Below are 15,783 nucleotides of genomic sequence, written 5' to 3' on the forward strand. Positions count from 1 at the left end.
AGTAATGTATAGTCAAAAATTGTGCATACTACTTCTAAAAAAGAGAGCTAGAGCTAATTGGTAAGTCAGTGTGGCATCAAGATAAAAAAAATAGATCATTTTATTTAAAAAGAATTTGAAAAGGTTGTTAGTTCCAGGTAAACAAACTTATGTTGCTTTATTGTGAAGATGAAAGAAACTTCATTCATTTCACTGAATCTGAGTTTTCATTAGTTTCATTAGTCAGTCAGTTGATTCTTTCATTTGCTTTAATCATTTAATGTGCTTTATTTGTAAAACTATGTATGCAGATTTTATCTGCTGCTTGTATTGAATTGAGCGAAGTAACCTTCAGTAGGGCCATTGGTGAACTCCTTTTCAAGCCATTTCTCCCTGGATTTGAAAAAAGACAACAATATAAAGCCGGCTTTACATTGTACAATTGTTGAGTCATTTCACAGTCAGCGACTAAATTTCCTATAGAAACATGTAAGTTGCACTGGAGTCGTGGCACGCTACATTGTTTACTGTAAGGTGCCAGTCGGAGTCAGTCTTTTTCTACTTGTGCTGTTACGACAGTATCAAACATGTTTGATATTATCAGAAGTTTTTTAGCCCCTGAGAACTTTGGATTTGCTGCTGGAACCTTGTAATGTGTGTAGCATGTCCGAGGTCATGATTACAGTCCCCGAACATAATTAAAGATGGGACCTCTGCTTACTGTTGATTGTGTAGCCTGGTATTTAACGTTTTTTACCACAATCAACCATACAAATGGGATGACTGAAAGACTGAAAACTTACCGAGCACGGCGGACCTCAGCAAGCTGAGCATTGGTGTTGTCAAGAGCCTTCCGCTGCTGCTTATTGAAACTTATTTGTTGTCTCTCCTGAAGCAGCGCAGTGCGAGCCGAGGCCAAACACAGATATTCCTCCTGAATCTGATCTTGCCGTTGCTGGGCATGTATCCTCTACAAAGAGATGGAATCAACTTATCAGAATTGCATGGATCCTTCCCCAATATTATATGTTAATAGCAGACCATACCCTTTTCTCCTGTACTTGCTGCTGTTGATAATCAGTGATGTGTTTTACTTGTTTGGATGTCATGCCCTTATAGAAGTCATGCCGAACATGAGGAGTCCTGAGCACACTAATGCTCTGGTTAGGGTTGTCACATAGCAAGTCCCCTTGGAGCTGGTTTTGGATGTCTATTCTGTTGTTGTCTTCCTCCTGACATTTCTCTTGTAACTCTCTTTCTTTGATCTCCAAAGCCTGAGGAAGGATATGATAATATGATTTTAAAAAATAAAATAAAAAATATATGAATATATGACGTGATTTCTTAAAAGCTACAATTCTATGAGGACAACAGAGGGGCAGCAACATTACTTCACACTGGCCATATATCAGCAAATATCGGTTAACAGCATGGGGAACCTCGCAGGAAAAGTGAACAGAAGGTTCAGTTCAGGATCAAAAAGCAGAATTATCCAATTCAAAAAGTAATTATACAATGTTACAGTCAATACAGAGGAAACATACTGTATAGAATGAAATCTAACCTGTAAGACCTGCCTGTGGTATTAATCCTATATTTCTCTCTGCAAATATCAATCACGCTTTTGTTTCCATCACCTACTCCATCCCTACTGCAACTTTTATGTATGTAATTGAGTGTGTGCATGTGTGCGCTTGCTTTTGTGTATGAGTGCTTCTCTGTCTATGAGTGTGTGTCTGCTTGTGTGTGTGTTTTATGTGTCTCTGTGTATATGTTCACTGTGTTCTCTGCCATCACTGTCACTCCAATAACAGATAAGACACACACACACACACACACACACACACACTCACTCACTCACTCACACTCATACATGCGCGCGTGTGCACACACACACACACACACACACACACACACACACACACACACACACACACACAGGCACACACAAGCACACAAACACACACACACACACACACACACACACACACACACACACACAGGCACACCCAGAGAGAGAGAAAGAGAGAACACACACAGAATACACACAGATAACACAGAACACACACAGACACAGAGAAAGAAAGAGAACACACACAGAATACACACAGAACATGCACATACACACATGTACACACATGCAAACACACAGATGGGCACACAGAAACGCACCCACAGACACAGGCTAGTACATCACACACACACTCACTTCTCAGCTCCGGTGGTCTCACAAAACGTACTCAAAGATGTGTGTGTGTGTGTGTGTGCATCTCTCTCTGTGTGTGTGTGTGTGTGTGTGTGTGTGTGTGTGAGAGAGAGGTGTGTGTGTGTGTGTGTGTGTGTGTGTGTGTAAGGGTGCATGCGTGCATGCGTGTGGGCGTGTTTGTGCATGTGTTTGTGTAATGTTTTATGTACATGTGTGTATGTAGTGGTGCGTGTGTGTGTAGGTATGCGTGTGTGTGTGTGTGTGTGTATTTATGTGTGTGTGTGTGTGTGTGTGTGTGTGTGTTCCTGCATGTTTGTTGCACCCAGAGCAACCATTCTCTTTTAAAACATATATATTTGAAAACTAGTTGATTAAAGGTTTCTAATTGTGTCACTTATATGTTTCTAGGAAAAAAACTAGTAGAGATTGAGATGTTTGGAACTGTTTTTCAAATCCCCAGGGGGGGATTTAGACTCCAGAGGGTTAATACCACCATCTACAGGCCGATGGGTATACAGTCCTGAATGTACACATAAATCCATTTATTTTATAGCCCCCCATGGATTTTTTAATTTATTTATTTCTCAATCTTAACAATTTTAGATACATAAGGAATAATTTAACAACTGAAGCATCTAAATTGTATATGCATTCTATGATACTGTCACATATAAATTACTGTCTTACCAGCTGGACACAGGCATCAAGAACAACTCTACAACCAGTAGAAAAGCTTTATAAGCAGGCTTTGAAAACACCGGATAAGAAATCAAATGCTTATCATCATTGTAATGTTTTAGCAAAATATGATTTCCTCAACTGGGAAAACATGATTAAGCTTGCTGATTTAGTGCTAGTCTATAAGATCTTTCATGGCTTAGCCCCACCTCCACTCAATGAGTTCATCAAGCAAAATCTAAACACAAGCACAAGATCCTTTACTAGAGGGGACTGCAAAATACCATACAGAAAAACAACTTTTGCCCAGTCAGCCTTCTCTTACCGAGCTGCACACACTTGGAATACCATACAGTACCTATACAGTTTAGGAGCTGCACAAGCATAAACCAATTCACTAAATCCATAAAACAATGGCTACTGGACAAACAAATATGCACCCACAAGTAATGTGGTTTCACCATATTTTTGTCTGCAATTGTGAGCTGTCTAACTGCTGTGTAAGCTCTGTGTTTAATCTATTTTATGTTTTCTGTCTTTTATTTTTCCTTCCCATTCTTTTATGCTGGTATGTTGCTACATCTGTCATCCTAGTCTGGTTTTTTTTGGCTATGTCAGTATGTAGTGCTTGTATTACTTGTAATTGTATGTCTGTATGCCTATTTTATGTCTTTTTCTTTATCTGTCTCTTCTTTTAAACATCAACCTACCAGGGACTGCAGATGGAAAATAGTCTTTGACTAAATCTGGTGCATTTACATGTTCCATTAGGACATGTTGATTAATGTACATTGTCCCTCTCTTAAATAAATAAATAAATAAATAAATAAAATAAAAAAATCACAAATGACTGGTTATAAGCTAAGTTGATGCGAGCTCTTGAGACCAACATACCATAAACATTTTGTCATCCGCGGTGCCACGGTTCAGGTATAGTTGTGTAGGAAAAACTGCAATTTTTGGGCTTCGGGCGGGGGCAGCGCGGGGGTGGAGTGACCCCCAGGGACGAAACAAATTTTTTTTGTTAAACGTAATTGGTGTTGACGTCACGCAGTCAGCTGACGATAAATTAGCTGCTTGGCCAAACCTGCGGGGGAGAGAACTAATCACGGAAGCTCTATCGGAGAGAGTGGTTGCCGAGGGCATGTGAGACGTGGCGGGAGCTTTTAAACAGAGAAGATTCACACTGGAGGTAGATACGGGATTCCTCTGGATCGTACCTTTATGGATTAATCCTTTGGAGGAATTACCGAAGCAGCGCGGAACCTGAAGAAAAGGACCGGCTCACGCGTGTGTTGCGCACGACGGAATGGATCAGCAGCATGACAAGGTTCCCTTGTCGGGGTGTTGTTCAAGATCCCTGGTTTCAGTCGTAGGCCGACTCTGCAGTTCCCCTGGCTATAGTCTCCGCTGGTAACGCTACGCTCATCTCCGAGTTCACATTCCCTTTCCATCAGTACACGACTAATTCAACCTCTTCTACAACTCACTTTCCATACAGACCTTTCGGACTCTTCCTTTTTTGTTGTGTAAATATGTATTAGTTTTGCATTGATTAGTTAGGTGTATTAATATAGTTGTTGTATGTAAACTATCACAATATATTATTTGAAATTTATAAAACGTTTGTGTTGTTTCCTTTGTGTGATAGTTCGCTGTAACTGTGGCTAGATTTGAATTGGCAGCAAACACTGCCTGGCACCCCAGAGACAATTTTATTGTCTTAAATTAAACAAAGATTCAGATTTGTCCCGTTACAATATATTGTCCTTGATCCACCCACCACCATAATAAGAACAATCTCCCTTATCTTGAAAAGTCCTCTCACCATAGTCAGGTTGGCATTTTTTGTGGCAATGGCAAGAGACCTCTTGTATCCTTCCTGCAACTTCTGCATCTCAATAGCTTTGCTCTCTGATGCCACTATGCTTTCATCATACAGTTTATCTGTGCTCCAAAGAACAGTCAGAAAGATAATGTCAACATCTTCAACAGTAATCTATTCAATGGTACAGTCAGACTACAACTAGATAACAAACGACATCTTACCTGAATTCTGCAGTTGGTCTCTTGTACTTTTCAAATCAGCCTGCTGTTGTAAACACCACTGCTTAATTTGTAACTGTTGCTTCTTTAGCCTTTCTCTTTTGTCTGGATCTTCACCAACAAGCCCTGGCAACATCTGAACTCCATCTTGTTTCTTTAACATGTCTGTGTCATTCAAGTCAAATTCACGCCTGTTGACAGGCTGCTGAAAATGTTGGCGGAAATGTACAATTGAGCCCTTAAGAGAGCGCTCCTCTCTTTTCAGCTTGTGCTCCAGGACACAGACAGCATGGTCTGTGCGCATCATATCTGCCTCTAAGGACATGAGACAGGAAGAAATTGAGTGAGAACTATTTCAGTGCTGTGATCGGCCAGAAAACCAGACCGGAAGTGATCAAAATACCCATTTGATGTTAGGAAGGTGGTTAGTTGATTAATTAGTGATAAGATGCATGGTGGTGATGATACTTCTACCTCTTTGACAGCTCAGAAATACTATGTAGAGGTATGTTTTTAAGCCTATATATTTTTTAAAAACTTGTCAGTAGTTCTGAACACACCGTAAGACAAAAGAAAAGTTCACATTGAGTCTATTTCAAATAGGCCAGTTAGCAGCACGTTAGCCAGGTTTTTGTTTAAACTGGGTTGTTTAGACGGTGTTAGACAATGTCGTTATTGGAACAAATACAAGAAGTTCGCCGACCTTTAGCCCACTCAAGTGACTTGACAGCTGACAATAATGACAGATCAAATCTATGCACTGCAGGATGTTATGTCGACAATATGGCCGTGGTGTGTTTGCGAATAAGCCCTAGTGTTACGATTTAGGCTTAGGCTACATTGCATTGTTTGTTGAATCATACATTTGATCTCTGAACTGAAATATTACGGTGTCTATAATGTAGGCTAAATGAGTGAATGAAGTTTTGAAAACCCAGCAGATTATAAATTGAAAGAATAATTACTATCAAGGGTACCCAAACGGCTTCGCATAAAATGCTAGGCCTATGTGCACTTAGATACAGTATGAACATATACAATTCTTCAGCATCATTTTGTTAACTAAAGAATACATGTGATCTCACCCAATAGTTTGGACATGTTTGCCTCCTTGTCATGTCTATGTCTTCTTTCCTTCACTTGATAACCAAGGGCATCTTCATCAATCTATAATAATCATGTGTAAAAATTAATATTTAGCCATAAGAGAATAGGCTAAGAATCATGGGATGATTGGGTAGATACAACTAGAATAGCATCTCCGAGGAACTGCAAGAGTGGACTTGATCAGGTGCAGATCGGCATAAGCATCACAACAGTACCTCATTTATGAAAATCGGGCCTCATTTTATCCAATATTCGCTCGTTAGCAAACAAGAAGGACGAGCTCACCTCCCTCATCCTCTCTCTCTCCAGGATTTCAGAGACTGTGCTGCCATTTGCCTGACAGAAACCTGGCTGAATGCAAACATCCCAGACGCGGTGTTACAACAGGAGGGCTTTACGTTCCAACAGGCGGACTGTACCAGTGATTCGCGGAAGCAGCACAGCGGCGGTGTTGGTATCTATATCAACCAGAATTGGTGTACAAACACCAAAACTCTATCGGCCGGCTGCTCACCTGATCTGGAGAATCTTGCAGTGAAGTGTATCCCCTTCTACTCGCCAAGGGTTAATCTCCTCCATCATACTGTGCAACCTACATCCCTCTGAGCGCGGCGGCAGCCTCAGCCTCACAACAATTAGCTGACCATGTTCACTCCATGGAAAACTCCAACCCAGACTCGGTTGTTCTGGTGCTTGGTGACTTCAACCACGTCTCCATGCAGAAAGCTCTCCCCAGATACAAGCCTCAGATCCACATCTCCACCAGGCTGGACAAAACATTGGACCAGTGCTACTCCTCCATACAGGAGGCGTATCAGGCTTTATTCAGAGGCCCAATTGACCTATGGCTAAACCACGCCCCAGAATACGACGAACCAATCACAGTGCGCATAGCTAACAATACACTCGGACATTCTCGGCATCCACGTCCATTCAAATTCAAATGGATTGCAGTTAGTCAGCTTTCTTTCGTTTTTATATTTTATACTTGACATTTTAAGTTTTAAATGGTCAAACGGTGTGCATGGGGTACATGCAACTCCAGCACAGTGTGTCCCGAGAGGCTGGGCGACGGTGTGTATTTTTTACCCTTTCCCAAGCCAAATTTCAACAGAGATAAGCATCTGCTCTGGATAAAGTTAGGCGGTAGACCACAACACCAACTAAACATGGAACAAATGAATAAGGATTTCCAAGTCAACAATGTACTGTATTTGAACGCTATGTTTAACATCTTTAACCAAGGTTAAGCCCACTGTAGCTACAGTAACATTAGGTACCGACTGCATAATGTCGTACATCTGTTTCTGTGAGTCTTTGTGTATCCCCACTAAGACTGTTACCATCTACAGTAACAACAAGCCTTGGTTCAACAAGGAAGTTTAAGCGCCTCTGCAAGGAGAAAAATGACGCTTTTAAAAGTGGGGACAAAGAGCAATACAAACTTCTCAAATACAAACTCCAGAAGGCAATAGACACAGCTAAAGCCAACTACAGAGTCAAACAAACTTGAAAGCAAACTTCAAGATCCCAACATCAAGGGAGTCTGGCAGGGCCTACAGGCGATCACCGACTTCAAGACAAAACAACATATTCTTGACTGTGAGCCCTCCCTGCCAGAGCGGCTTAATGACTTTTTTTGCCTTTTGAGAACAACAGTGCTCAGGCGAGCACTCTCCCTCACCTGCTGGGGGTGGGGCACTCTCCCACTTCCATTACAGAGCATGATGTCCGGAGACTGCTGTGGCAACAGAGCACCAACAAAGCTGCCGGGCCTGATGGTGTGACACCAGCTACACTAAGGAACTGTACAAACGAGCTTGCATCTATTCTCACTTACATCTTCAACTGGTCCCTTAAAAGTACAATGGCACCTGCATGTTTTAAATCAGCTCTGATCATCCCAGTGCCCAAGAAAACTAACATTACCTGTCTCAATTTGATTGATTGATTGATTGATTATAGGCCTGTTGCACTCTGTTGTCATGAAAATCTTTGAACGTCTAGTCTGTAAGTACCTGTCACATACCACGCTAGACCCTCATCAATTTGCCTACAAGGCAAATAGGGGAGTGGACGATGCAGTCTCACTCTGCACACATTTCATTCTACAACATCTTGATTCTAAGTCCACCTATGCCCGTGTACTGTTCATTGATTTTAGTTCTGCTTTCAACACCAATACTGCCTGTCAAACTGTACAATTCTCTCCTGTCTCCTCCTGGGAGCTAATCCCTCACTCTGTCAGTGGTTACTTAACTTTCTGTCTTGCAGGACACAGTGTGTTAAAATCCAGAACAATGTGTCATCATCACCCAGGGTTCTGAACACTGGTGTCCCACAAGGGTGTCTTATCACCACTGATATTCTCTCTTTATCAAATTCTGCATCTGTCAAACTGCTTAAATTGGCAAACGATACCACTGTTATAGGCCTCATACGGGAGGAATCTTCCTATCGGTGTGAGGTAGAAAAGCTGGTGCAGTGGTGTGCAGACCTAATCTAATTCTTAATACAACCAAAACCAAAGAACTCATAGTTATAGGAAAAAGGCAGACCAGCACCTTCCCATCTCCATTGATGGCCAGATAATGGAGAGGGTCCCCTCCTTTTGTTTCTTAGGCACTGTAATAAAGTGACTCGTAGTCAACTTCGCAGGTTCCACTTTATTGAACACTTGCTGCATCACTCATATACACTGGCAGCATACCTGCTATCTATTTATACTTGACCCCGAGGACCCCTGGTGGGCCTATCTAAAATGCCTGAATTAAAACAGTGCAACATCACATTACTACATTCCCTCCCCCCAAAGTCCAAAGTCCCAAAAATGTTTGTTGAATTTTTTCTTCTTCTTTTTTTTTCAAAACAACACATGAACAAAGACTGAACTAAGAGGTAGGGGTAGACTGCCCTCCTCGAGGCACCCACGGGGATTATTGTGCCCCTGGAAGGACGTAGTCCTTGAGATAAGTGGGTGCCTGCCTAAGTCTGACTGGGAAACGTGGTTCCTCCTCAAGAGAAGGTTCAGGCGGCCCTGGGCCACCTGTCTCCAGTGCCAGCGGCTCTGGCTCCGGCTCTGGATCGGACAGTTCGGGAGGAGCCAGGTTTTCTGGTACGCTTTCCTCTTGAAAGGTGGCTTCCACTCTGTCCTGATCGTAACGAGGACGGATCTGGTCCTGATGTCGCCTGGCCACTTTTCCATCTTGTGTTTTCACCCTCCATGAAACTGGCCCTGTCCTCTCGATGAGCGTTGCAGGAATCCACTTCTGACCCGAATATCCTCTCACATAAACTTGGTCTGATTCTGTGAATGCTCTGTCTCGGGCATGCTTGTCATGATATTCTTTCTGCATGGCCTGTTTCTGTCCCACTTTGTCTCCAAGTGCAGGGCAAACTAAATCAAGAACACTCCTGAGTCTCCTATTCATGAGGAGCTCAGCTGGTGTGGCCCCAGTTGTGGTCTGAGGGGTTGATCGATACTTAAACAGCAACCTTGACACTTTTGTCTCCAGACTCCCCTCCCCCATCTTCCTGATTCCTTCCTTGAACACCCGCACTGCACGCTCTGCGCAGCCATTTGAAGATGGATGATAAGGTGCTGTGGTGACATGCTTTATGCCATTCTTGGTAAGGAATTGTTTGAATTCGGCACTGACTAGACTAGGCCCATTGTCGCTGACCAGGACAGCTGGTATTCCATGAGTGGCGAATATGCTTCGCAACTTTTCTATGGTAGCGGTGGATGTTATAGCCTGCATTGGATGAGCTTCAATCCACTTTGAGTAAGCATCAATGACAATCAGGAACATTTTTCCTGAAACTGGCCCACAAAAATCCACATGCAGTCTCATCCATGGTTGTGCGGGCCACTCCCACGGATGTAAGGGCGCTGCAGCTGGAGAGGCTTGGTTGATTTGACAAACGTGACATTTACGCACTGCTGCTTCCAGCTCAGCGTCCATGTTCGGCCACCACACATAGCTCCGAGCTAGCATTTTGATCCTTGAGGCTCCTGGATGGGCCTCATGTAGTTCTTCTATCATGGTCTCTCTTCCTTGAGGGGGTATTATCACCCTGCTACCCCACAGTATACACCCATCCTCCATGCTCAGTTCATGCTGCCGTCTTACGTAGGGCTGGAGCTCAGGATCTGTGCAGGTGACGGGCCAAGAACCTTGCCTCATCCACTGCTGTATTCTTGACAGTATGCGGTCTCTCCGGGTCCAGTCGCGGATCTGCTTGACTTGCACTGGTGTGCCATTCATGTGTTCCATAAGCATCACCACCTCCTCCTCCTGGGGCGTGGCCTTGGGACGGCTTGGCAGAGGAAGTCTGCTCAAGGCATCGGCATTCCCATGTCTGGAGCCCTCCTTATACTCCAAGGTGTATTCATAGGCCGCGAGCATCAATGCCCACCTTTGCATTCTGGCAGCCGCCTGCTGTGGGATGCCTTTAAGCTCTCCAAAGAGACCCAGGAGTGGTTTGTGGTCTGTGACTATGGTACAATGTTTTCCATATAGGTACTGGTGGAATTTTTTTAGGCCAAATATTATAGCCAGAGCCTCCTTTTCCAGCTGAGAGTAACCACGTTCTGCCGATGACAAGGACCGTGACATGTATCCTATGGGTCTATCTGCGCCGTCTTGGAGCCGGTGGGATAACACTGCTCCCACGCCATATGGGGATGCATCACAGGCCAGGTAGAGGGGTTTTGTGTCATCAAAATGCATTAACAGTTGTTCAGACTGGAGGCACTTTTTCGCTGCGTCAAAGGCACTCTCATGACGTTTCTCCCATTTCCATGGCACTCCTTTTCTGAGGAGTTCATGCAGGGGCTCCAGCACAGTGGCTACATTCGGCAAGAAGCGATGATAATAGTTCAGCATCCCCAGGAATGACTTCAGCTGTGTCTGGTTTGTTGGTGCAGCTGCATTTGCAATGGCCTCAACTTTGTCTGCCACTGGTTGAATCCCTGCATGATTTATTCGGTAGCCCAGATACACCACCTCTGGCGCCATGAAAATGCATTTTTCTCGCTTAAGGCGGAGTCCTGCTGCATTCAGTCTGGACAGTACCGTCCCTAAATTCTGTAGATGGCTGGCATCGTCCTTCCCCGTCACAAGTATGTCGTCTACTCGCACCACCACCTGAGGAAGCCCCTGTAGTAAATTGTCCATGGTGCGCTGAAAAATGCCTGGGGCTGAGGACACCCCATAGGGCAGCCTGGTGTACTGATACAGTCCACGATGTGTGTTTATTGTTGTGAATGTCTTGGAATTTTCCTCCAGTGGTAGCTGCTGGTAAGCCTGAGACATGTCCAGTTTAGTGAACTTGTGCCCTCCTCCCAGCACTGCCAGCAAGTCTTCCGTCTTTGGAATTGGGTAGTTATCCAGCTTTGACACTGGATTCACTGTAACTTTGTAGTCACCGCATATCCTTATGCTTTTGTCTGGTTTGACTATGGGGACTATTGGGGCTGCCCACTCAGCAAAACTAACAGGCTCTAAGATCCCTTCTTTCTGTAGCCTGGTCAGCTCAGTTTCAACTTTTTCTTTGAGCGCATATGGCAAGGGCCTAGCCTTAAAGTAACGAGGCTTGGCCTCTGGGTCTACATAGATTTTAGCGGTAGCCCCCACTAGTGTGCCTAATTCACTTTTAAACAAATCCTGGTGTTGTGACAGCAGAGTCTCTAACTCTTGCTGCTGTCCTTCTTGGAGTTTGAATATGGCTGTCCAGTCTAGTCTCACTGCCTTGAGCCAATCTCTACCCAATAGATTTGGGCCCTCCCCTCTAACCACCAATAAAGGTAGCTGCTTCGTCTGTCCTTTGTAAATGACATTTGCATGCATCTTTCCTAGCACATCCACCTTCTCTTTCGTGTAGGTGTACAGTTTTATTTTTGCAGGATGAAGTCTTCCACACCCTATCTGCCTGTATGTTCTCTCATTCACTATCGTCAAGCCTGCCCCCGTGTCAATTTCAAATGTGACGTCATGCCCATTCACGGAAAGTTGTTCTCTGTATGGCTCGACTTTGTTCTCTCTCAAATTGTGCAGCATGTGTGTGTATTCCGGCTGTTCATCTTCGTTTTCTAACATGTGTGCTGCCCCTCGTGTGCTAAATCTGTTCTGTTTGGGCTGTCTTGCACTGCGGCATTTTCTAGCCAAATGTCCTTTCTTGCGGCAATTATGGCACACTGCCTCTGCAAAACGGCAGTCCGCCGCTGCGTGCGTTCCTCCGCATCTAAAACACATGACATGCATCTTCTGGTCCGAGACCGGTGGCTGCACTTGGTGCACCGCCTCCTCTTGGCCCACTGTTTTCTGCTGCAACTGTGCTACATCTTTCATGGCGGTTTCCATGGCTGTCGCTAATTCCAGTGCCCTCTCCCATGTCAGTTTGTCATCTGGTTCTGAAAGCAACCGGCGTTGGATGCGGTCGTCATTTATACCACACACCAGTCTATCTCTTAGCATGTCATTCAAAGATGTCCCGAAAGCACAGTGCTCAGAAAGTCTCCTAAGTTCCGCTACAAACGCAGCGACTGACAGACCGTGATCTCTAACTTTTGAATGGAACTTAAATCTCTCCACGATAATGCTGCGTTTCGGTGCATAATGGTCAGTCAACAGTTTCAGTAAATCTGTCAGGGATTTATCTCCCGGCTTACCAGGTTGACACAAGTCTCTCAGTGTGGCGTAAGTTTTCCCTCCACATGCACTCAGGAAGATGGCCCGCTTTTGTCCGGCGTCGGTGATTTCATTTGCAGCAAAGTAAAATGCCAGCCGTTCCTCATACTGTTGCCAGTCATCAGCCTCCGGGTCATACTCTCCGAGTTTTCCGTATGTTGCCATTATAACTCTTAAACTGTAGTCATCCTCGTCGCCAATGTAATAAAGTGACTCGTAGTCAACTTCGCAGGTTCCACTTTATTGAACACTTGCTGCATCACTCATATACACTGGCAGCATACCTGCTATCTATTTATACTTGACCCCGAGGACCCCTGGTGGGCCTATCTAAAATGCCTGAATTAAAACAGTGCAACATCACATTACTACAGGCACCAATATCCATCAGTCCCTATCATGGAACCCAAACACCAGTCTCATTATTTCAAAAGCCCATCAGAGATTACACTTCCTCCGTCAGCTGAGGAAATTTGGGGTCAGTCAAGCAGGCATGATCTACTTCTATCGGGCTACCATTGAAAGTGTACTCACCTTCTCCATCTTGGTCTGGTATGGTAGTGCCACCAGCCAGGACAAACAGCGGCTTGAGAGGGTAGTGCTAAAATCATTGGCTGTAGCCTGCCTACCATCGCTTCACATTACATCACCAGAATTTCCAGGAAAGCCAAAAACATCATCTCTGACCTCTCCCATCAAGCACACCATCTATTCACACCCTTACCATCAGGGAGAAGGTTCAGGAGCATCACAGGCAAAACATCACGCTTTAGGGATAGTACCTATCCACAAGCTATTTACCACCAATGTTCCCTCTAAGCTGCGCGCGTGCGCGGATGCGCAGGCCAGTCGAAGTGGCCGCGCAACAGATTTTTCAGACCGCTCATATTTTTCAGACCGCACAAACTATTTTTTTTTTCCAGGGGTTAAAAATGTGACTATCAAACGCGATGTAGCCTAGTTAGCAAACATTTAAAATACTGACATGTCTGACAACCAAGTCGGATGTAGACAACGTTACAAACAAATATTTCTGCATTGGACTTTCAGTCTTTGCTATCCTGTCTAGCTGGGGACGAAGGCAGAGCTTGAGACACTTAAGCTTGCAATAAACTGTCACATCATTATCATATGAGAAATTGAAGCAAACGTCCCCTTGTTACAGTAAATCATTCCAAAGCTTTACAAATTGGCATATCATACACATTTGGGCCATATTATTTTGCTATCTGGGCGTGAACCTTGTGAAATATGTGGGCCTACCCCTTTAGGCTACCATGAGGGTGTGGAGATGGAGGAAGCGCTGAGTGCAGCGAATGTGATTCATTTTCATGTTTTCATTTAACATTTTTTCATTTAACTTTCTCTCAAGTAGCCTACGAGTAGGTCTAGCCGCAAATAGGCTGTCATGTGAAAAGTTCCGCGCTTCCACGTGATTAGTGTGTTGATCCTTCATGACATTCTAGGCAACTCCACCAGACCCGACTGGACATGTCAAACTCCAACTCCAACAAACAGACGGCCGGCGCACATTGACTCGTCTTTCATTGGATATTCATGATCTAAAAACTTACTCCAATAGTACGCTCTTTAGCGCAGAAAACCCTCTTTTGGCGATATAGGTCCGTGTTGTCAAGGCACGCTGCTGATGAGCGGTTTAATGTCGACTCAATCATCCTGTAAAAATCCCCCTAAGTGATGGGTAATAGAATATTCAGCGTTAAATCGACGTTTTGATTCGTAACGGTAAAAGTTCACATTAATTTGATTCAACCTCTCACCAGTCTCTAGATGCTCTCACCTGTTGTGGTAATTTAGGAAGTAAACACAACGGTTGCTTAGAGACGTACTCCATGGTTGTCATCAAAGATTCTAGAACAGAGCTCGCGGAGCTACATCCGCTTTAACCCTCTAGGGTTCTATCTATATGTCTAATGGCTCTATATCTATGGCCTACACAAGGTGTATGCAAACGTAAATTATGGCATAAAATAATTAGGCTGTAAATTTAGGTTCAAGATTATTTGCTCATTTGTCACAGGAACATATACATTTTGAAATGTTACTATTCAGAAGTTATAATATTGTCAAACATAAATAATCATTACAATGTAGCCTACAGTAGCCTACACCGCGTTTCCAAATTATTATTCAAATCACATTTTTCTCAGATTTTCCTAAATAGTTGATGCAAAAGCCAGTCTAATTTTAAAGTCATGAACTGTAAGAGAATCAAAATGTTATTGAACAAACCTCCCAATGATAGCCATATTTTACAATAAAAAAACTCAAAATGCACTGTTCCAAATTATTATGCACAACACAGTTTCAAGACATTTTATAGGTTGTAAAGAACTAAAAATGGTAATTTGTTGAATTTGCAGCATTGCAGAGGTGATGTAAATGAAATCAAAAGTTATTTCAATCAAAAACATCTTAACAGGACAAGTTCCATGTTATCATAGGACCCATTGACACCACTTTCGCAATTCATGCATCCATTGAACTTGAGTTTTTGTGATAATTTTTTTATGATTTATTTTCTTGCAATCTTTGTTATACATTGGAGGGGACCTCGTCAGCCAGATGGAAACCAAGAGAAAAAACAAACAAACAGCATCCTTGAAAATATGAGAGGCACAGTCAATTATTGCTTATTCTGATACCTGTTTCCCCTCCCCTCCCAGTTCTTGGAGAGTTTATGCTTTAATGTCTTTGCAGAATAGCCTCCCAGAGCTGCTGCTTGGATGTGAACTGCCTCCCACCCTCATAGATCTTTTGCTTGATGATGCTCCAAAGGTTCTCAATAGGGTTGAGGTCAGGGGAAGATGGGGGCCACACCATGAGATTCTCCCCTTTTCCTGCCCATAGCAGCCAATGACCCAGAGGTATTCTTTGCAGCATTTTGTCATGCATACATGATTTTGCTACGGAAGGCACGGTTCTTCTTTTTGTATCATGGAAGAAAGTGGTCAGAAACTCTACTCATTTTCACACCATCAGAGACCCTAAAGGGACCTACCAGCTCTCTCCCATGATTCCGGCCCAAAACATGACTCCACCACCTCCTTGCTG

General features: G+C 43.7%; 1 protein-coding gene across 4 annotated transcripts; it reads right to left on the reverse strand.

Annotated features, from left to right (window-relative positions):
- Window positions 1-235: 235 nt before the first annotated feature.
- Window positions 236-14,610, reverse strand: ribc2 (RIB43A domain with coiled-coils 2). Of its 4 annotated transcripts, none has more exons than XM_062546665.1 (8): window positions 14,510-14,610; window positions 14,283-14,399; window positions 5,995-6,076; window positions 4,913-5,224; window positions 4,692-4,810; window positions 1,074-1,253; window positions 783-949; window positions 236-372 (listed from the first exon to the last, which is right to left on the reverse strand). In XM_062546665.1, exons 1-8 carry the CDS (start codon window positions 14,570-14,572, stop codon window positions 294-296), a joined length of 1,119 nt encoding a protein of 372 aa, XP_062402649.1. In that variant the 5' UTR covers window positions 14,573-14,610; the 3' UTR covers window positions 236-293. The 4 variants fall into 4 exon arrangements, with proteins under 4 accessions (XP_062402649.1, XP_062402648.1, XP_062402650.1 ...); XM_062546664.1 differs by having other exon boundaries at window positions 1,026-1,253; XM_062546666.1 differs by lacking the exon at window positions 14,510-14,610 and adding an exon at window positions 14,490-14,508 and having other exon boundaries at window positions 1,026-1,253.
- Between the last annotated feature and the right edge of the window lie 1,173 nt (window positions 14,611-15,783).

The sequence above is a fragment of the Sardina pilchardus genome, chromosome 10, assembly GCF_963854185.1.
Source record: "Sardina pilchardus chromosome 10, fSarPil1.1, whole genome shotgun sequence".
NCBI lineage: Eukaryota > Metazoa > Chordata > Actinopteri > Clupeiformes > Clupeidae > Sardina > Sardina pilchardus.